The sequence below is a fragment of the Pygocentrus nattereri genome, chromosome 11 (genome assembly GCF_015220715.1).
Source record: "Pygocentrus nattereri isolate fPygNat1 chromosome 11, fPygNat1.pri, whole genome shotgun sequence".
Lineage (NCBI taxonomy): Eukaryota > Metazoa > Chordata > Actinopteri > Characiformes > Serrasalmidae > Pygocentrus > Pygocentrus nattereri.
The window spans coordinates 43459632-43482131 of NC_051221.1; the positions used below are offsets into that span (position 1 = coordinate 43459632).

Consider the following 22500-nt stretch of genomic DNA (forward strand, 5'->3'; position numbering starts at 1 on the left):
ATACAAAACAAGCAAGATAAATTATGATGAAAATACATATGACCGATCAGCCCTTTTCGTTTCTGCCCACCTGTAACGACAAAACATTACAGAAGGCAGCAGGTAGCAGTCGACTAACAAGGAAAATAAAATGTGCCTTTATCTTACCAAAGAAAAAATGTGTTTAGACTATGATTAGTGCTGCTATTCAGTGAAAAACAGAAATACAGTCACTACATGACAACCTCTTATTAAACAGTCTTCTATTAAAATGATATGCAGAGCAAGGCAGGAATGGACATGTGTTAGTGGACTGTATGGACTAAAATGTATATTTTCACCTCCACATTAAAAAGAGCAGCAGTTCCGTTCTGGCACCTGCACAGGCACTTGAATGTAACTGCTGCACCACTTAAGGTGGAACAATACATTTGAATAAGGAGCCAACTTCAGTTTCTTCGAGTTTCTCAAATCATTGTCTTATACCTGTGCACTAATACCTTAGATTTGCAGACGCTGCTGGCATTTGGATCTTCATCTATGGGGGTCAGGGAGATTTCTAGAGCTGTAGTGCACATTGTCCTTGGTTACAGTTGTTCACGCCATTCTTACCAATGGATCCACGGCTTGTACACAAGGTCTGCAGCTGAAGGTGTCAGGCAGCTTCTCAGCCCACCCTCATCGGTCTGGTGTCCGTGTTAAGCTAAGAGTCACGCCAAAAGTCCAGCAATTCCTTTATGTCTATTGCTTTGAAAACAAAGTGGACCACTTCAGATGCAATGTGAAGTCAGTGGAAGGGTCTGCAGCGTTTTCACTTTCTTTTGAAGTGTTACAGAAACATTCCAGAGGTGGCCACTCAGCGAAAGGGCTAATGTTATCATGGTTTGCACTGTTTGTATGTCATGTTATCTGCACTTATTTGCTGCATGTAGATATAGTGGTTCTGACGAAACTCCTATTTTGACCGATATACTGGATGAACTGGTTTACCGCTCAGGACGGTGTTCATGTGTTATCTTACACTGTGTTTTTTTTCCTAATGCAACATTGTGATTTTGTATTGATAAATGCTCATGTAATTATTGTGATATTCCATTTTTACATCTGCACATGTCCCTGATGTTAGTCAGTAAACAGACATTAGATGCCTGACACACATTAATGGACATTTCCTGAGCCATTAGGTTTCAGTGCCAAACAGCGCTGAAAAGTTGCTGTACATTAAAGATTTCTGTGCAGACACAAATTTCTGAGTGTCGTAGAAAATTCTCCCATACAAAACTCCTAAGAAGTCACATGATTTATTTTTGTGATGCTTTAGTTATTTGCTTGAATTTCATTTGAATCTGGTTGGGAAAGTTTTTAGCGATGTCTGTAAGACTAATTCACCTTGATCGGACTCTGTAGGGGTCAGGGAGATTTCCAGAGCTGTAGTGCTCATTGTCCTTATTTGATTTTTCCAGAGGTTTATCCAGTATCTGGCTTCCAGGACCTCTCTGTTCAACCTGAGCAACTTTATTGATAAGACTGGCAGCCACGGTGAGTGTGTGTATTTATGCATGCGTCTGAATGTTGCTGAATATACAGTGAATCATCGCTGTTGGAACAAAACTTCATATCTCCATTTATTGGTATTTGCCATAATTTGAAAATATCAAATGTCCTTGGAAAAAAATCTCAGTACATTAACTTGCATTAAAGTTTCCCCTGTAAAGGTACCATATTGGAGACATCAATAATATTATGATATTATATCACTCAAGACCAGCAAGAGATTGTTGATGGTGGGTCTATACTTGTAACAGACTTCACTTCCAGATCTATTTTATCTCTTCCTTCTTTTGTATAACAAGGCTATGATATGTCCACATTCATCAGACGATATGGGCGGTACCTCAATGAGAAAGCATATGCTTACCGCGCCATGGCCTTCGACTTCACTCGAGTCAAGAAAGGGTACGTCAGTCTTTTCTGGAACTGGTGCTTATTTTGGACACTCTTAGACACGGGTCACTCAATTCTGCTATATTTGGCACATCTTTGTTTATTGTTGCAGTACATTTGATGTAATTTCTTACTGTGCATGACTGACCATCATTAGTTGGTGATCAATAATTAACCATTCACAGTGACTGGAATGTACAATGATGAGGTGCTAAACGTTCTAAATTTAAAGCTCTAATGTTACTTTACTGCTCATTACTAGCCCAAACAAATGTGAATGCCCTGACTGCTACTAGATTCAGCACAGATTACCTCAGCAGCTCTCACCATCCACCATCCTTCTCTATCATTTTGTACACTCATGTACTTTTTCTTCTGGAGAACATGGACGAAACAGTTGTCTGCATCATTGCCTTCAAATGTTTGCTTTAAATATGTATCATACTATTGTGCTGTTGTCCTGATCACAATCAATTTTAGTTGCACGCTTTATCCTTGCTGAAAACACCAGCACAGACCAGTATACATTTCATGCTGTTCTATGCTGGTTCTCGCAGGTCTCATGCATACAATCCAGACATTCCACAACTTGAATGATAAGCCCATCTATTCAGAGCTGTAGTTTGTTGAGAATTAAACAAAATAACATTAACTGCTAGTGTTGGTCAAAAATGGTTTATTAGTCAGTTAATGGTCTGTTAATCCCTCTAATTTGCATTTCTCTTGAGGTGTCATTGGATTAGAATATTATAGATTATAATGCCATTTTGTGTGTTGTACCCTCTTTCTGTACATTTATATGTTCAGGGCTGATGGGGTAATGAGGACCATGGCTCCTGATAAACTGCTCAAGGCTATGCCTGCCCTGCAGACTCAAGTGGACACTCTGCTGGAATTTGATGTATGTGTGGCCAGCAACAGTAATACGATGTTCAGTATTGTACAGACATATTCCTTTAGATATGAAAGGTACTAACTGGTCCAAGATTCATGTGTACAGCTCCAGATCTCTAATGTTGATATGGCCGTGTTTTCTGATGCATCAATGCTGCTTAGCCTTGTGTGAAAAATCTCTTTCCTGTATGAAAAGTTTCTGTGACCATGCTGCTCTCCATCTTTTTCATAACTAAATAATTGATATGTAAACAAAGTCCATCAGATTGGTTTGATTGGTTTCCTTTGAGAGAAACTTACTGAGTCAGAATTGTTCCCAGTGATGGTGATAAGAACCAGACTGAACAGTTTGATGCTGTATAAGCTCCAACACAGTTATTACATAAAATTATAGCAGATATGCTGCTTGATGACTGAGACGTTGTTTTACGATAGTTTTTAAAAAAGGTTTGTCCTTAAATGTAGTTTACCAGATGTTTTCATGATGGAGAGGTACATTCAGAGAGGAAGTCAAAATAGTTGCATAAGAAAAAGTTTTCTTATTATCAGCAGTACAAATAAAAGCTCAGGAGTCACATGAGGCTTCACTAATTTGGCAAATAAAATGACGATATTTGTGCTGCAAGCATCTTCCCCAGGCAGCACCACTTTCAAGAAGTTTCTTTGCAGAGCGTCACTTCATCAAACCACCCTGAGTGACGGTTTACATATGAGCGCTTGGAATACGCAGAAAAATCTGTGGAATTCTCCTTAATGACTGAGAGCTGCATGGCACTGAGAGAGAGATAATAAGCATTCAGAATGCCTTGTATTTAAAACATGGTGACTAAATTCCAGGTAGGTAGTGTATAAAAAAGTCTATAAATACACCCTTACACTATGTCCAAAAACCTGATATTATACACTTTGAAATACTTTCTAGTGTCTAGCTATTAAACATTATATATTCATATTAACCCAGAGTTCCTTAGAGAATCTTAATTTCTTACTTTTCAAAATCTTCTTGAACTTTTTCCGAGTGCTTAAAGCTGTAGTTGTCAGGTGTGTGTCACTTTCATGGGTTTCTTTTACTTTTTCTTGCAGGTTCATCCCAAAGACTTGAACAATGGCATTATCAATGCGGCTTTCATGCTTCTCTTCAAGGATCTGATCAAACTGTTTGCCTCCTACAATGATGGAATTATCAATTTATTAGGTAAGAGGCATTTCACTGAAACCGCTCTTCCACTAACCCTAGGATTCGTATGGCATTAATGGGCCTCTTCTTTTAAAGTACCATCAGTAAACGGTAGATTGCTGTGATCTGTGTTTCTGCAGAGAAGTATTTCAAAATGAAGAAGTCTGACTGCAAGGAATCGCTTGAGATCTACAAGAAGTTCCTGACCCGAGTGACCAAGATTTCAGAGTTTATGAAAATTGCAGAGGTATGAAAAGCATGAAGCCTTCTTTATGAAAATGTGTATTTTATAAATTATATATAAACATAAAAAATGCTGTTTTGTATGGATTAATCTGATGCCCTTTTTTTGTTCTGAATGTAAATATTCTCTTTTTCAGCAAGTTGGAGTGGACAAAAATGACATTCCTGACATATCTTATGTAAGTCATCAGCAGTATCTTTAACTTTCATTCTGTTTCATGCACTTACAAATGTTGGTAGTTCTGTATCTGCCCTCTCTGAGAGGGGATATTGAGTGGCATTTGTTTTTTCCCTTTTAAAACAAATTTAAGGCAGTCCCTGAAAATAATCACCCTATTTTGCAGAAGTATTTATAATCTGATATCTCTTTATTATTTCTCAGATGGATCACATGCTTATTTTAACCCTATTATAAATATATATAAATATTCTGTTTCTCTGCACATTTGAGGAATTCAAATAAGAGACTGTTTAGGCTTGTTGTTAAGCCTCGATTCTTTCAGCTGAGACGCCCTGCAGCTGGGTCTGTGTGATATGGTTAAAAAAGTGATGCCTCAGTATTTTCTGTTGGGAATGTCTCAATATTAATACACCGTCTCTGAAAAGGCTGAAAATTGTACTTTGGTTAGAAAAGCTAAATCTTAGTAAATCTAAAGAGTAATCCCTTCCTTTCTTTCTTTCTCTCAGTACATCTGTCAGTCTTGCAGGTCCAGACTGTGCCTAAATCTGCTCCAATAGAGAGTGCATCCCCTCTGAAACCCCCCAAAGTCCTGCAGTCGGTCTTTTAACGTTCAGAATGAAATCGAAACACAAACAAAACAAGCTAATTAGCAAAATACTGTAGTTAGCTATTGGGACTGTTTTTCACTTGCAAGAAGTCCTTTTATATTAACTGCGTTGTGTTTTGTCTTGTGTCTTTCCAGCCGTGCTAACTTGCGTTACTGTCTAACGATGGACTTGATGAATCGCCCTAATTAGTCTACTTTCCATCCACTTTCACATTTCTCATGGTTTTCCCCTTGGGCCTCATTTATAAAAATCACTTGCATTTCATATTAAACAGAAGTTCTTTTAAACGGTTTGTCAGACACGTGTATGTTTGCGTATACACATGCAACTTTGTATGGCGGCTGATTAATTATAACCTACAAAAAAGTCCTAGAAGTGAGCACAAGCTTTTCAACTCCACCCATCCTTGAATTGATTTGCATATGATTGTTTCCGGTGCCGGGGACAGCGCAGCGTATTCTCAACACGAGTGAATGAATGAATAAATTAATCATGCAGCCTGCAATACTATTATATAGTTATATTATATATTATATAGTAGCTGCCTGTTACTGTCTCACTTTGGTTCATTTTCTGTAAAGAACCTAAAATCCGTACTTTATTCATTTTAAGTCTTTAACTTACAGCAATACAACAGAAATATAGACCTACAAAGATGAAAGAAACGTGTGGTATACCTCATGAGAAAAAAAACGAGTTTAGCTGAACTTGTTTGTTGTAAGACTTTATCTTTTGCGAGAGCGCCTTCAGCACAGCCTTAATCGTTTATCATATTGTCAAATCATTTTTTCAGCTGTGTGGTTCTGATTAAGTTGGGTAGTGGGTTAGTGAAAGAAGCCAGGCCCGGCGTCAGGCAGTCATAAGTCACTGCTGTTTGTACGTGTTTTTATAGCGGCGGACGGCGAAACCAGTCAAAGTGATGCAGAGGCGGAGCACATGAAGTGTATTTTCACTTTGATTGCTTTGCTGTCTGTAGCTATATAAGCATGAATAAATAGTAGTATAGAAGGCTAGATCGATTAACGTAGTAGGGTTTGCATGCATCACTACGCCTTGGCTGTATTATTGGAACATAAAGCTGCAGATTCCATAAAAGTGTGGACGCTTAGTGACTTTAAATGTGGCTCTCCTTTTGATTCTTCCCTGAATATGATGTGGTTTCTTAGCTTTTTTTTTTTTTGCTCCTGAATATCATGGAGCTCTCCCACTACCCCAGGTCCTCTGTGGACACCCCCACTCATGATTTATCCTGATGAATCATTTGGCAGGGACTAATTTCCAGAAGTTTGTACATCAGGCTGGAAATATCCATGTGTATAAATGTTTTATGAATGAGGCCCTTGATATGCTTGATACCCTGTGAGACAACATTTTAGCAGACAGTCATTCAGAGCAGCTTAATATGGTAGACAAACACAGCCTTAGGAGTCATACTTGTATTCCCATCCCAATGAGGACCCAAACCCAGGTGTCCTGGTTGCAGGACAGTTGTGTTATCCACTACCCTCTACAACCATGTTGTGTTACTGTCTGAGGTTTCTGTTAATGAGGCTTAACAGTGCTCAGTGTCTTTACACCATCTGTGTAAAACATATTTTAAAATCTCCAGAATTTGTCCTAATTATTTGATACTTGCCTAGCCTTTTACACAACCACTAGCTTTCATGTTCCTACACAGCCTTTGGCATAAAAATTGCAGAGTTTTGTCAGTTTCTTTCAAATATGTTGTAGAGTAATTTGAAAATCTTGTCAGAGTATGGATTTAAGTAGCAGTAAATCTTACTTTGTCTTCCTCCTCAATCCTCTTTTTCCTGATACTGGGCATCTTTAGTGTCTTCACCCTGGAGTGGTGGCTGACCTGGCAGACTCAGACAATGAGGACTGCCCCTTTAACAACTGCCGGGAAGAGGGCCCGGTAACCATGTTCACAGCAGAGTCGCCCACACTGAAGCTCATTGCGTTGCTTTTTTTGTATTTACAAAAAAAAAAAAACCCAGGACGGCATGATTTAATCTGCCATGCTAGAATAAATAAATTCATGCTGATTGAAAAGACTTAACATACTTTGCTGGGCAAAAGTCAGAGACCACCCATTTAATTTACAGTCAAAATGCCATTCAGGACAAGTTTATTTTTCAGTGTTACAAAAAGCAGAAGATTTTATAGATATAGAAGTCTCAGCAGCTGAATAGTATCTCTCCCTCTCTGTCTCTCTGTTTTATATATACACATACACCCACTGGACACTTTATTCAGCTGCTTGTTAACACAAATAGCTGATCAGCCAATCACACGGCCGCAGCTCACTGCATTTAGGCATGTAGAGGTGGTCAAGACGACTTGCTGAAGTGCAGACCGAGCATCAGAACGGGGAAGAAAGGGGATTTAAGGGGCTTTGAACGTGGCGTGGTTGTTGGTGCCAGACGGGCTGGTCTGAGTATTTCAGAAACTGCTGATCTGCTGGGATTTTCACACTCAACCATCTCTAGGGTTCACAGAGAACGATCCGAGAAAGAGGAAATATCCAGTGAGCGGTCAGTTGTGTGGATGAAAATGCCTTGTTGATGTGAGAGGTCAGAGGAGAATGGGCAGACTGGTTCCAGATGATAGAAAGGCAACAGGAACTCAAACAACCAACCAACATCTCTGAGGAACGTTTCCAACACCTTGTTGAAAGTCTGCCACGAAGAATTAAGACAGTTCTGAAGGAAAAAGGGGGTCCAGCCTTTTACTATCAAGGGGTACCTAATAAAGTGGCCGGTGAGAGTATATACTTCTTTTCCCTTTTCTCCATAAAGTTGATGGATACAGATCCTTTGAGTCTTATAGTGTGAGGTTGACAAATCTGATGCAGGAGTGAAGCTTGATTTTCTGTCAGTGCTGTTTATCTGATGGGGACAGGTTTGGTGGTCTACCAGGTATTGCATGGCTGTTAGGCCATAAGATGTGCTTTATGGATGTTTTGACTGAAAATTAAATGAGTGAAGCACAAAACATTTAAAGTATTTCTGTCCTAGAAACTGAATGAAGCTCTAAACACCCTGTGAGATTTAGCTATTCTTCCCAGCGTTATTTATTGATTTGCGATTGGTGACTACATTGAGCACACTAACAACATAAGGACCAGACGAAGCAGCGACTTGAGATTCAGCAATGTTGGTGGGCCTCTGTGTGCATCGTGTGTGCTGAGCTGATTTGAAGTGCCTTTCCGAGTGTTCTTAGTAATTCTGTTAAAGTGGTTTCAAGCCTTGCAGCTGAGGTGTGCTCTTGCTATCTGACAGTGTGGAAATGAAAGTTTGGGGTATTTTGCTGTTTCCTTGTTAACAACCGACTACTTTGTACGTGTAACGCATCTTAGGCCCCCAGCAGTATTCTGGAGTCTCTGGAGACGCATATGAACAGCCTGGAAGGAAAGAAAGGGTAAGACACGTCAGTTTCCATCTGTTTACATTTAGACCTCCTTCGTGTACCAATCTGAATGCAAAGATGTATTTAACACTGTGGCGAATACGTTTTTCAAAGTTTTTGATCTAGCATGGAATTCTTTTCATAAGCAATGTTTATGCATTCCTGTCCTATTCCTATGTACTGTGCAAACGGTCTATTAGAAATGATCCCAAATGACTGATTCTGAGACAGATTTTAGCAATGTGCCTAAACAAACTAGCTAATTAGCTACATCTTCATGAGTTGAGTTCAGAGTATTGGAAGAGGGAAAATGCTAATTGGTGCAGAATTGTGGCCACGATGTGTATCAACTGTATAAAGTTAAGATTTTGGAGATACAGGGTTTATTACGACAGTGACAGCACACAGAACACAGTTCCACTTGGGTTTGTTCAGCATGCAGAAGTGTGTGTATGATCACATGACACGTTTTCCTTTTTTTCCTGTGTGTGTGTCGTTTGCTTGCTCAGAGAGGGGTGAGTATCTTTGCGTTTAATCCGATGTATGTTTGTACTTATTATTGTTGCTGGATATAAAGCATTTTTATCTGAACGTGTGTTCATTCTTTTCCCATCTTGTAGGTCTCCAACAAAGGTAAGTATATAAATTCTCATATGCACCTTTTTTACACATGCAAACAAATACAGACTAAAACTCACTCCCTCTTTTTGTACTATGCTGCAGGGATCACCCACCAACAATGTCTCCCCGACCTCCACTCCTGCCAAAACCGCAGGTGCTCTTCCCACCCTGGAGCCGCCACCTAGTGAGGCCACGCCTGCGGCTGCTGCATCTGCTGAGGCTGCCACTGAGTGAGTGATGACTTCCTTTGTCTTACGTTACAAAGAAAATATATAAAAATAGACTTTAACATTCTTGTCTGTTGTCTTTTGGCTATCGATATAGCTATAGATAAAGACCTTATGGTTTTACGCATCGGTACTCACCCAACATGTGAAAGATGTTTATGAAAAGATGTGAAGAAAATTCTACAAGTTAAAAATGAAGCTCATTAATCTAAACGCTATTCTTTCTCATTTTAATACTGAGTTGGGGAAATGTGGCTCAAGTTCTTCACCACTTCTCTCTAGTTCTCTGTTGGACTTGGACCCACTGTCCTCTTCAGGGCCATCTGGGGGTGCTTCAGCTGCTCCTACATCCTGGGGAGGTAAAGGGTGCAGTTGTACAGTGACATACAGTTGATGAGTCTCACACAAAGCAAAGGCTACAGACAAGGTAGAAGAGACCGTGGAGGTCAGGTAGGAAGATCGAGATGGTCTGAGCAGGTTGTAGCAACACATCACAATGTACTAAAAACAACATGACATAATTATGTCCTAAATTTAAAAATATTAATTTAAAATGTACACTTCATTGCAGTTAATTACATTACAGCATATACTCTGGTGTAGCGGCTTCTTACCAGGCATTTTCAAATTGTTTGTGCGTGAAGGGTTGTGGTTGACTGGCTGTCACGAAAGATGGACCAGATGCATCTTGTAATTTCTCTCAAATGAAACATTCTTAGGATCCTACAAAATAGGACAGACTTCAGTGATGTAATGCCAAAGCAATGCAGCCTTAGCGTTTAGACACAGCTTTTATATCCAGAAGTTTGTAAATGCTTTACAGTGGGTGTTGTAACATTGCTGTGAAGATTTAATTGGCTTCAGCCACAAGAGCGAGAGTATTAGTGAGGTCAGGTGCTGATGTTAGATGATTAGTTTAGGATCACAAACTCCACTCCAGCTTATCGTTCAGTTATTGGATGGTGCTCCATCACTCCAGATGATGCAGTTCCACTGTTCCACAGCCCAGTGCTGGGGCACCTCATACACTTCTAGCCAACACCTGGCTTTGGACGTGGTGACTGCTGATATGTGGCTTCTCCAGAGTGTCCAATTCAACTGGCAATGTTTTTGTCATGTCAAGTCAAGAGGCTTTTGTCATTCCGTCTATGTACAAGTACACAGTGGAGTGAAATTATGTTCCTCCAGGAAAATCACGGAGCAACAAGGAACAAAAAGTACAAAGTGCGAACGTGCAGACATCGTGTGCAAACAAAAAATTAAACTAGACACAATAAATATGATAAATTAGACAGACAGACACAGTAAACATGCCGGACAGTGCAGCACTGACACAGCACTCATTCTGGACATGAGGCCGTGGATTAAGATGCAGAGATATTAACCTGCTGTGATCTGAGAGTCACGCAGTCAGACGACAGACAGAAACACAGCAGTTACTGAGGCAGTAAAACCAGAGTAAACAGTGAAAACACAGTGTAGCAGCGATGATCCAGATAGTGCAGGTAGAGCATCAAAAGAGTTGTGTATGTGGAGTGTGTGTATGTGTGTGTGTGTGAGAGAAAGTGTGTGTGGAGTGTGTGTGGGTGGGGGGTAGGGGTCAGTTCAGTCCTTGTGAGTTTAAGAACCTCACTGCTTGAGGAATAAAGCTGTTGTAGAGTCTGGCAGTGGTGGCCCGGATGCTCCGGTACCTTCTGCCAGATGGCAGCAGTGAGTAAAGTCCGTGTGTGGGATGGACGGGGTCGTCCAAAGTGCTGGTGTCTTTCCGGACACAACGTGTGGTGTAGATGTCCACGATGGAGGGGAAGGAGACCCTGATGATCTTCTCAGCTGTCCTCACTATACGCTGTAGGGTCTTGTGGTCTGAGGCGGTGCAATTCCCAAACCAGGCGATGATGCGGCTGCTCAGGATGCTCTCCAAAGTCCCCCTGTAGAACATGGTGAAGGTGGGAGGGGGAAGTTGAGCCTTCTTCAGTCTCTGCAAGAAGTAGAGGCGCTGCTGGGTTCTCTTGGCTATGGAGTTGGTGTTGAGGGACCAGGTGAGGTTCTCTGTGATGTGGACACCAAGGAACTTGGTGCTCCTGACGATGTCCACAGCAGAGCCAGTGATGTTCAGTGGGGGGTGGTCACCTCGCATTCTTCAGAAGTCAACAACCATCTCCTTAGTTTTGTCCACATTCAGAGACAGCTTGTTGGCTCCGCACCAGTCCGTCAGCCGCTGCACCTCCTCTCTGTACGCTGACTCGTCGTTCTCGCTGATCAGACCCACCACAGTCGTGTCCTCAGCGAACTTGATGATGTGGTTTGAGCTTTGCAGTGCAGTCGTGAGTCAGTAGAGTGAACAGCAGTGGACTGAGCACACAGCCCTGAGGGACACCGGTGCTCAGTGTGGTGGTGCTGGAGATGGTATTTCCTATCCTGACTAGCTGAGGTCTGTCGGATAGGAAATCCAGGATCCAGTTACAGAGGGAGGCGTTCAGGCCCTGCAGGCTCAGTTTTCCAATCAGCTGCTGAGGAATGATGGTGTTGAATGCTGAACTGAAGTCTATGAACAGCATTCTGACGTAGGTGTCTTTATTGTCTAGGTGGGAGAGAGCCAGGTGGAGTGTGGTGGAGATGGCGTTTACAAGCTGTGTGCATAATTGAACACCTACATCAGCAGTGGGTGAACCTTGAAGTAGCTGAATTCACTCATTAGAAGGGATGTCCGAATACCTTTAGACATGTGGTGCATTTTAAACCGCTCCACTGACCTGAATAACAGCTGTGCTAGTATCAGGGAAAAGCCTTTCTAGGACACTTTAAATTACGGTTTTAAATATTTTTGAACAAAGCCGCAATGACACTTGTTAACTTGCCGTTGGTGTGTTTTCCTTTTGTTTCCTTTTTCTTTGTGCTGTGCTGCCGCAGACCTGCTGGGGTCAGGTAAGTGTCTCCTTCTCTGTACAGGAAAACTCCTGAATCCCAGATATTTCTAACAGTTGTTACATTCTGCATGGTAAATTATCAGTGTAATTAAAACAATATCTCTGGACTTACAAGGGCTCTTTTCCGATATCAATACTAACACCTTACCAATCAATGCATTACTGACACTGATCTGTATATTTTTCTTTCAAAGCTACTAAGATTTAAAACTAGCTGTTTGTCATTTTAAGTACTTCACTTAAGATGAGCATTTAAAAGTGGTGTATTATGCTGAAACCACCCAGTCACTCGACCCTGCAGGAAGAAATACGCAGCTAATATCACACGTTGTGAGTGAGTGCATAGCATTTGTTGCAGGATTGAATCAGATTTATTCTTCCTCTCCTCTGATGGAGACCCATATTTACAGTGGAGTTTGCCTTTGTGACTTTTGTGGCAAAAACACGATGAAATGGATGTTTTTCTTTCTGTAAAATGATACACACATCAGTACCATCAAATGTAAATCATAATAATTTAATTAATATCTAATTACAACATGCTTTTGCTATCTTGCAATAACTATGACTTCTAAGGAGTAATCAGGTTTCTGGACACACAACTGAGAGACAGAGTTGTAGTTTTCCACTGTTTTCCTGACATGTTGCCTTTCCTTCCAGCCTGGTCTCAGCTTGAATCTCTCTTTTTCTCCTTCTCCTTTAAATGTGCTCCTGTCCTCTGTTTTGCCTTTGTTTTTTTGTTGTGTCGTGTTATTTTTCGGTTCTGTTTCGGGATTATGGCTTTTGTAGAATTCGGTTCCCTCACCACGGAGACTCTCCTCCCTGATCCCTCCCCCGCTGTAGACTCCGCCTCTCCTGCGACAGCCGCGCCTAGCACCACAACCGGTGAGGCAGCCGTCTCTTTAGCTCCTCCCACTACCGCTGCTGGTTCCGCGTCCAGCTCAGCGGATCTCCTCGGAGGTCAGTAGACAGGTTCCCTTCACAGGAACGGCGAAACAGGAAAAAAAGGACTTGCTCCATATGTGACTTGGATTCACATATGTATTCAACATTTCCATGCACCAGTTGAACGGAGGGGAGGTTCACCATTCTGATGGGAAAGAATGTTGCACGGCCTTAGTTTCAGGGTCTTATTAGAGAGTCAGTATAGCTTTGATTTCAAATCATAGCTTTGATATTAACCTGATTCAGAAACTCTGGAGGCAAAGCAGTTATTAACCAGCCAATCTTATGCACTTTTAATAAAAATATGATTGTGAAACTTTGAAGAGAAAAACCTCAACTGGTGAACCCTTCCTTTAAAAACTTAAAGCTCAACTCAATTCCTGCCTGTTAGACCCTTTTCCCATCCATCTTGCTTTTCTGTCGTCTTTCACTTCATCTTCATTCAGCCCAAGACAAACCTGTGACTAGTCTAATTTGTTACAGCGAGTGAAGTTTTATAGCAAGTAAGATCAATATTCACTGAATTGTATTTGAATTAAATTGTACTTGAGTTGATTTGCTCGTAGTTTCTGAATCAAGGAAAGTGAGTATCCGTGTTTGAGAGCTGTGAAGTATGCAGAATGACAGAAGTGTGCTAAAAATGTATGAAGTGTGTATTACTGTCAACACTGGATGGTGATCCTGAACTCTTGTATAGGTCTTAGGCCTGTTTCACACGTACATCTCAATCAGTCAACCTTTATTTTGACTTAGAAGGGAGACCCTCATTTATGATTATAATTGAGCAAATTGAACAGGAATTGAACAAAATGTACAAAAATGTTTATTTATTAACTGAAACAATTCAAAATCAGTGAGACACAATGAGCAAACATATTTGTAAGAAATAAAAACAAGCTCAAATAAGAAACGGGCATAAAATGGCACACATTGCTATGAAATATGTGAAGTATGTAAAAAGAACCAACTAAGATAAGCAATAAGAAAAAAACTCCTAGGAATACATTTGTTCAACGAAGTAGTAAAAATAAAAAAGTGAACGCTAAAATAAAACCAGTGGAGCTTTAGAGCAGGCGATTCCACCAAAAACAAAAACAATGAAAAGGAAACAGAACATTGAAGAAAAATTTGGCTGGAAATCCGAGAAAGTGCAGCTGGCCTTAGTCTCCCCATCACGGCGATGCTGGTCAGCTCTCTTAATATTCTCCTCCAAGTTTGTTGACCCGTCCATCGATGCTGCATTAGCCACAGTTGGAAAAATATCTGGTAGCTGGTTTACATGACTTGGTGGAAGGGTAAACAAATGTTTTGTGCTTTTTTTATGAACTGTGTTTTTTATATGTATGTTTATTTGTAAAAGAGCTTGCATCTGGCTCTGTACCTGTACTCTGTACCTGTACCTGTACTCTGTACCTGTACTCTGTACCTGGTATCCGGTATACAGCACCGTAGCATTGTTTTTTTTGTGGAAGGCCTTGAGCTGCGATTAGACATGACTAAATTGGGTTTGGGGGAAAAAAAGAAAAGCATTTCTGTAAAACTCACTTGCTGTCCAGGTGTATATATGAATGACCAATGTGTGCGAGCGGTTGCAGTCACAGTGCTGGATCGCTCGTGTCACACAGACATAGCATTTGTAAAACAGGCCTTAGGCTGTTCACTGCTAGACGTACTAAGCCTAACAGCGGCTGTTTGGGTATGACTTTGTATTTGTGCCGGTGAACCTAGTGAAATATTAGCCATATTTAAGTGATCTGTGTTCTTGGCCTTTTCCGAACCTAAATCTATACTAGAACGCCCACTGCCTTGACTGGATGTGCTAGTATATTTAATCCTCCGATTGGCTGCCAAGCAAATGTGTGCTGTGGTGTAGGAGGCAGAAATTCCAGAGGAGTCTCCAGTTGTAGTTTCACAGGGAGGTATGATGATGCATATCTGCTCAGCCTCTCTAGTTTAATATAGAATTTTACCTCTAGTGGTTGTAAAGTCTGTAGGGACAGGTTGAAGAGTTAACAGAAGAGATCTAGAGGTCTGTCCTTAGATTCGTTCTCAAGTGCACTCATCACTCTTTATCAGATTGCATGCCAGTTCTGTTCTTACTCAAATCTCCTTATCGTTTAGACCTCTGAGACTCTGTTTCTTCTTTTCTCCTGTCTTTCTCTCTCTGTCTGCCCTTTGGTTTGGCTCGTCATCTTGGCTTTTGACCCCTTTTCGGGGATTCAGGCGCGTTTGCGAGTCCAGTGGCCGAACCTGCTGCTGCAGCAGAGAGCGGGACTGCAGCCACCACAGCTACTCCTGCTGCTGAGGCTACTGCTGCAACCGGTGGGTGGTGATGACACTGTGTGTATATGTGTGTCATGGGGAGAGACGGAAGCCCCCTTTGTGTATGTTGTCTTCAAGTGCATCATTAAATGTGTGTTTGTGCGTGTACCTCAGAATTTTTGTCATCCTGGGTAAAGATCAGGAAAAAAGGGCTTTGAATAAATGTCTTTATTACTTGTCAATTCTTTTTTATATGGATTTGTTGTTCATTCATTTGTTTGTACAGTAATGTGCAGAAGTCAGGGACCACCCTTTATGTCTTTATCAGAATGGTCATATATGGTCAATTACAACAGTCATTTTTCACTGTTCACGCTAAAAGCAGAGGTGTTTCCACCCTTTGTCTTTATTAGAGCTTCCATTCATTTCTGAACACTTGCTTTCAGTTGGTCAAAGAAATCTGCAGGGATGTTTTTCTACACCTCCGAAATTCAGTCTTGGAAGATGGATGCATGACGCATGTACGTTCTATTATATTGAGTGATGTTGAGGTCTGGACTGTAGAGTGGTCAGTTCATTGTTCTGAGAACACCAGCAGCTTTTTTATTTGATTTGCAAATTTTCTTTGATTTTGTCTCTTTCCTTTTCTTAGTAGATTTGAGGCAAGAGCTTTATTGTCTCCTGTCTTTCAAAAATGAAAGTTTTATCTGATGTTGACGGTTTTGGTGGTCTACCAGCCCTTCTCTACGTCTTTTAGGGTTTTATTTTTTAACTCTAGGTTTGGAAGCTCCTTTTCTTTTGACTTTCCTGTTCTTTGTGCAAGTGGATTAACTTCCGTCTCATTTCCTCAGAAATAGCTGTTAAAATAAAGAACGTGATGGCTGTTTTGTGTGGTCTCACTTTTGCCCAGTACTGTATTTGTTTTTTTTTTTTTTTTCATTTATCCCACTAAACAAAAGTTAGATGTCCATCATTTATTCAGTATAAAGACATCTTTTCATAGCCTTTTCCTTCTTAACAAGGGTGCTAGTGTTTTTGGGAGAATAGGTTTGAATGTAGCTCAGGCTGATTGAGAGATTGTGGTTCGCTTCTCTCCCTGAACTGGGATGTGTGTTGCTATGGTGATTGCTACTCTAGGTTGTCATGGTGAAGTCTTTTCAACGTTTTGAGTTGCGATCGCTGTGGGGAAATGGCCAGCTGTCACACTGTAGCTTCATTACGCACATGCTGTTTACAGTGTGGGCCGAGTCTCATCATTCTCTTGTAAACGCAGGGCGTTTTTAACATGGTCTTATATTGAACTCCACAGGAATGACGTTTTGTTTTCTTTTCCTGTTACCCATCCTCATTTCTGACCTTCTCATGCTTCCTCCCAGCTCTCCTGCTTCAGGATATTCTTGCTTTACAATGCATTTCTAAATGAAATATTTATAACATCCATATGGTTGCCCTCCTCTGGTTTGGTTTGCAGAGCCTCCCATGTCTCAGTGTCTTTACATAGACTGCAATCGCCCCAAAAGTCATTGTTTTCTAAAGGCTTTTAACCACTAATATGTATATAATTTTTTTACAGAATGGTATTTACAGTGCTGCTCTCTAAACTCCTCTTTTCTCTCTTTGTTAAGACCCTTTTGCCCCAGCTGCTGATCATGCAGCTGTTTCCCCACAGCTGGACCTGTTCTCCATGCAGCCTGTAGAGAGCAGTATCTCATGCTTCAGCTCCGTGGCACCCCCTGCAGTTCAGACCCCACTCACCTCTAACAGTCCCGTCACCCCTAGCCCTGCAGCCCCCACAGCAGACCTGTTCAGCGGTAAATGCTTGCAGTGTGCCCTCTATGAAAAGACTTGAGTCAAGCACATTGTTGCTGTCATACTTTACAGGAGAAGGTGTGTTCTTATCATCTGTTGAAGGGCCAAGACATACAGTGGAAAATGAAAATGTTTGCTAAGTTGACTGTGGTTTGAAAATATTCTTCAACTTTCAGAACATTCTGTCCATTCCCCAGACCATGTAGTCCATACATAGAAGGCAAGCCGCCTTGTTTGGAATGCATGATGGCCTGTTTGGAATGTGTTATTTTTGTGATGTCGCAGAAAACAGAGCATTTTACATGCATGTGCCCATTCAGCAGACAGCACTTAAGCCCTGGCCGTTCGCTTTGAAATTCTAAGGAGTGTTTCAGCCCACGCTGGTTTTTGAATGAGACACAATACAGAGCAGCCCATCAGAACAGAGCTCATTTACATGCATCACGCTTAAAGTTCTTTCTAAAGGATACGGAGTGGTTGGAAAATGGTCATTTAAAAATCAATTATAATTGTTTTTGGTACATAAACCAACACGAACATCACAAGTAGACCTTGGGAAAAATAAAATACAAAATGCAAGTTGAGGAATCTTGAAATGTAATTTAAGAGGGTTTGCTTTTAAACTTTACTGCACCGCTCAGCATGAAGTATTCACACAATTTAAAGACAGTTGGCATTTTCAAAGAGTATAAAAAAGTACAAGCAAGTTCTGAGCTTTTCTTACGACACTGATATGCTGTAAAAGAGAGTTTTTGTTGGAAACATCTTGTGAGTTTTGGAGAACATTATAGTCTTTCTATTATTAAAGGAGGATTCCACCCATTTTTCTGATTTTCTGCATAGCTAAGTGGTTAGGAAACGGAGTTATTCAGAGCAGTGTGATGTGAAATACCTGGTTCTACAGAATCAGAACTGTTCACAGTGGTGGTGATAGGAACCAAACATCTGAAGAGTTTAATGCCTCCAAAAGCCCCTTCGCAGAAAGTTATTACAGGACAGGATTATGAATATGCTGCCTGATGCCTGAGACACTGTAATTTTATGAAAAATTTTTGAACTAATATTTTTTTTAATCCATTCATGGTGGTGGGGAGGCACATGCAGGGCATTGTAAGGAAAAATAGTCCCCAAAGAAAACATATTCCTTAGATTTATCTCCATTTCACCATTTTAAATATAACATATAAACAGACTTTTGGAAAGTAAATAAAACGTGTAGTAGAGCTGATTCCTGTCACCACCATTATAAAGCAGTCAGAATCAGTAAGATGCTTTACAGTAAACTATTATTCCATTTTACATCTCAACCACTGAAAATCTGAAAAATGGATAAGAACATCTTTAGGATACAGTGCCGTCAACTTCCTCGTCAAAATACACAGAAGCACCATGAGGCACTTGTAAGGCCTGACAGTTGATTTTTAAATAGATGTGAATCATATGTCTGAGTGATTCATCTGCTCTATTTTTATGTGTGAATCATTGTGTTTGTGCTCAGTTCCTGGTTTGTGTGGATTAACAGGACTTACTCAGTTTGCTCTCCATTGGATTCATTTGCTGGGATTTTTTCAGTCGTTGTCTTTGTCCGTGTCCGTGTGTGTGTGTGTGTGTGTGTGTGTGTGTGTGTGTGCTGTATGTGGGTCTGTGTTCCTGCTGTAGGTTTTTTTGATTCTGTGCCGGAGCCGGCCGTGCCCAAATCAGACCCTGCTCCTAGTCTAGACCTGTTTTCATCAGGTACTGGACGTGCCCTCTGGGGTGTGTGTGTGTGTGTTCCTGTCCTCTCATGCTCTTCTTGCCATCTCCACTACCTCCTTGTCCCCCTCTCCTCTGACCTTGGCTCCTAAAGGACTGCTAAATTTGCTCATCCCCTGGGGTGGCCAAAAGGAGCTGGACCCCTTTCCTGCACCTACACACACACTCTATTGTTCTCTCTTCCCTTCAGAAATCGCTCTCAACATTTCCATGATTCATGATTTTAGTGGCAGTTTTTCAGCTTTGAAGTAATACTTGGCTGAAAAAAACAGATTCACCCATTTTTCACCTTATTTCAAGTGAAACAGCCAAGACATGTTTGGTGTCCACAGAGCTAGGAGGCTAATGTAGCTAACAAGTAATGGAAGCCTGCAATTAAGCGTTGTGCTAATTATGCCTAAATGATCACATAATTAAGTAATGTCTAATTATTTATACTACACTTTGTAAGATTTGGAGATTCGGAGACGTCCCTGGTGGTATTGGGAAATTGCTTCCAACCCCTTCGCCGAGTTGATGAATGTGATGGTTGAGGACGTCTTTGAAGGATAGAAGTGAATTATTCCCCTTTTCCATCATATTTTCATCAGTAGTGTTAGAGCTAAACATTGAGTCTGAGCGTGTGACGTTAATACGTAAAGGTGTATGCTGTGATCCAAATCTCCCACAAGATCCGTAATCCGTAATTAAGTAATCTAAAATAGACTTGCCTATGTGGTTTCTGACACTGTAAAACATACTATGATCTACAAAAAAGCACAAAATATACACAAAATATTTTTGTGACTTTGGCCAAACTATTTTTTTAAATTTTCTGTAACTTTCTTGAATCTCCTCTGCTGTGTTTTAAAGGCCAGAGTACACAGACTGGAGAAACATGGACACAAGAACAAAGGTTCATTTTTTTATCTTCTTCTGGTCCTAAATTTGGGTTCATTTGGCCTGTTCGTTTTTTTTTAACTTGCTAAGGACAACTACAGACAGTGTTTGTGTTTGTCAGGCTGCTGTACTCTGGCCTTAAAGGAGGTACTTTATATGTCATTGAAAGACCAATCGGTTGTGCCTTTAATTTCTTTTGTTTTATATTTTTCTTTTGTTTTAGTTATTACGGAGTTAGTAAAACCAGATATATGAGCTAACCCCCAAATTGATCCTATTGTTACAGATGTGTTCTGCCCCCCTCCTGCCGCTCTCTCAGCTCCTGTGAGCTGGCCAGACAGCGGGACAGCTGTGGACTTGGTTAGGGGTGGGTAGTGATTGGCTGGATGGGGCTCTATCTAGGGTGTGGTGCTTTTGTTGATTTTCTGTGGCGACCTTCAATTGCAGGTGTTTACATCATGCATATTTGAGTGAAAATTGCCTTGAGAATTATGTGGATGCCAGTTGTGAGGTGTGAACTTGTGAACTGTCTTGTGAAGTTTAGTGACTGAGTTTGTGTGCACTCTCACGGGCATGTTTCTCTCCTTCCTCTGGGTGACTGACTCTTTCCCTGTTTCTTTGGGGTTTTCTCTCAGTGTGTCGGAGATGGCTCATTCTTAACCATTCTCTGCCCTTATGCTGCGCGGATGCTCCCACTGTGGCCTGACCTGGTTTTGTACGGTCTGGTCCTCCAGACTCTTCGGCTGCTGGTAATGGCCAGCCTGCAGCTCCAGCACCAGCAGCATCTGCAGGAGGAGATCTGATGGGAGGTAAGATAGCCCTGCACTTCTTGCCTGTCTGCCATTCTCCAGTGTTCTTTGTTATTGTGATCTGTGTCCCATAAAAGATTCTGCTACAGCTTCAGTCATGACCGTGCGTTTCAGCTGTGAGCTGTGCTTAGGCCTGGGCGATGACCTGTAATGACAATTACCTAAACGAAGTACAATACTAAGCAAAAATCAGAGACCACCCTTTTGTTTGTTTCATTTCCAGGTAAAAAAAACATTCAGTATGAGTTATTTATTTTTCAGTGTCATGAAAGAAATGAGGAAATGTGAAGAGGTTCATTCTAAAATGCATTGTAGGCTATTTTTTCAAGATTTAGCTTTTTTTCCATGATGTTGGGAGAGGGCTTTATATGAGAAATATTCCTGCTTTTATACAATAAATATCAGTGCTTTATTATGAATAAAAATGTGTTTTTCATTATGTCAGTTGTTAATCTTTTCAAAAACTGTTATATGGTGCGCATATATATATATATATATATATATATATATATATATATATATATATATATATATGCGCACAGTATAACAGTTTTTGAAAACTATATATATATATATATATATATATATATATATATATATATGTGTGTGTATATATATATATATATATATATATATATATATATATATATATACACACACACACACACACACACAGCATAAAATAGCAAAATTTAGCTCGTTGAACAACAGAAATGGCCTGTTTAATTCTAAGGGATAAAGAGAGGTTGGAAAACGGTCATGTAAAAAGTGCATTATGACTTTTTTGGTACATAAAAACACAAACGTCATAAGTGGACCTTAAAAAGTAAAATACAAGACAAATTAAGGAATAAGCCTGTTTTCTTCAGGTTTTAGGAGGAGGACACTGGTCTTAAAAGCATTATGAAATGACTATAATATTGTTGATACTGAATGACAGGCAAATGTATTACGGCCACGTCACCCAGCCCTAACTGCTGAGTGTGTGAATCACATTGTTTGCGTGTGCAGTTGACTGAAGACACTGATCAGTGTTGTGTGTGTTCTACATGACATTACTTGTGTGTGCTACTGTTAGGTGTTTGGTTCTGGTGGGGTCTGTTGGGGTTTGGTGGGGATCAGGTGTGAGTGGGACGTTTAAGCCAGTGTGGTCTTGCTGTGTGCAGAGTGACTGCAGGCAAAAGCCATTTTACATTTGTCCTCTCATCTGTCCATCGCCGCCCTGTCCACCGCCGTTCATGTACTTACAGAATTCTACCTGCTTAATGCTCAATTCCTCTGTACTGCTCTCTTCCTCTCTTTTTCACTTCACTCTGATCTTCACACTCCGAACATCTCAATCTCACTGCTTTGATCACGCTCCTCATTTTTCTGTTCCTACATGTTCTTTACTCTTTGTCATTGGTTTTCATTGATTTTTGCATCTTCCTTCACTCTGCCACGATTTCTCTCCACTTCTCCCCCTCTTTCTCTCCCTCTGCTCTTGGTCTGGGTCATTGCTTGCTTCCTCCTGTGCCACGGTGAGTTCTGACGCTCCTATGCAGGCTGCTATCCCACAGTGCATTGCTGCATTGCAGTAAAATCCTCAGCTCTGGCTCTCCGGCAGCAGCTTAGTGCTGGAGAGAGGGGGAGGGGAGTGCTAGCCAGGGTGCCAAGCCGGCCAGACTGTAGTAAAACATATCTAACAGTCTGCCACTCAGGCTGAATGGATGGATGGATGATTAAGGAAGAAAATTTAAATGACTGAATGGATTAAGACTTGAGTTAATGACTGAAGGACGAAGGGTGCATGCTTCATAATGCTCTCTAGAATATAATATAGACACTGTTAAAGG

At 40.8% G+C, this 22500-nt stretch overlaps 2 protein-coding genes across 7 annotated transcripts in view; both read left to right on the forward strand.

Moving 5' to 3' along the window:
* Positions 1-22500, forward strand: part of snap91b (synaptosome associated protein 91b) — a 47465-nt gene that overhangs the window by 13819 nt on the left and 11146 nt on the right. For 3 of the 5 annotated variants that reach the window (XM_037542583.1, XM_037542584.1, XM_037542587.1), the window contains exons 3-17: positions 1443-1518; positions 1833-1935; positions 2731-2824; positions 3901-4012; positions 4135-4241; positions 4375-4416; positions 8385-8446; positions 8944-8949; positions 9055-9067; positions 9158-9285; positions 9565-9641; positions 12193-12207; positions 12999-13169; positions 15378-15476; positions 20591-20665. In XM_037542583.1, the coding sequence (XP_037398480.1) occupies positions 1443-1518; positions 1833-1935; positions 2731-2824; positions 3901-4012; positions 4135-4241; positions 4375-4416; positions 8385-8446; positions 8944-8949; positions 9055-9067; positions 9158-9285; positions 9565-9641; positions 12193-12207; positions 12999-13169; positions 15378-15476; positions 20591-20665 (1180 nt within the window). The remainder of the gene's footprint in view (positions 1-1442; positions 1519-1832; positions 1936-2730; positions 2825-3900; positions 4013-4134; positions 4242-4374; positions 4417-8384; positions 8447-8943; positions 8950-9054; positions 9068-9157; positions 9286-9564; positions 9642-12192; positions 12208-12998; positions 13170-15377; positions 15477-20590; positions 20666-22500) is intronic. The other 2 variants (XM_037542585.1, XM_037542586.1) reach the window with 2 other exon arrangements.
* On the forward strand, positions 15489-20583 carry LOC119264278 (clathrin coat assembly protein AP180). Of its 2 annotated transcripts, XM_037542591.1 has the most exons (3): positions 15489-17227; positions 18885-18959; positions 20143-20583. In XM_037542591.1, exons 1-3 carry the CDS (start codon positions 17101-17103, stop codon positions 20229-20231), a joined length of 291 nt encoding a protein of 96 aa, XP_037398488.1. In that variant the 5' UTR covers positions 15489-17100; the 3' UTR covers positions 20232-20583. The 2 variants fall into 2 exon arrangements, 1 of the variants encoding a protein (XP_037398488.1); XR_005130938.1 differs by lacking the exon at positions 18885-18959.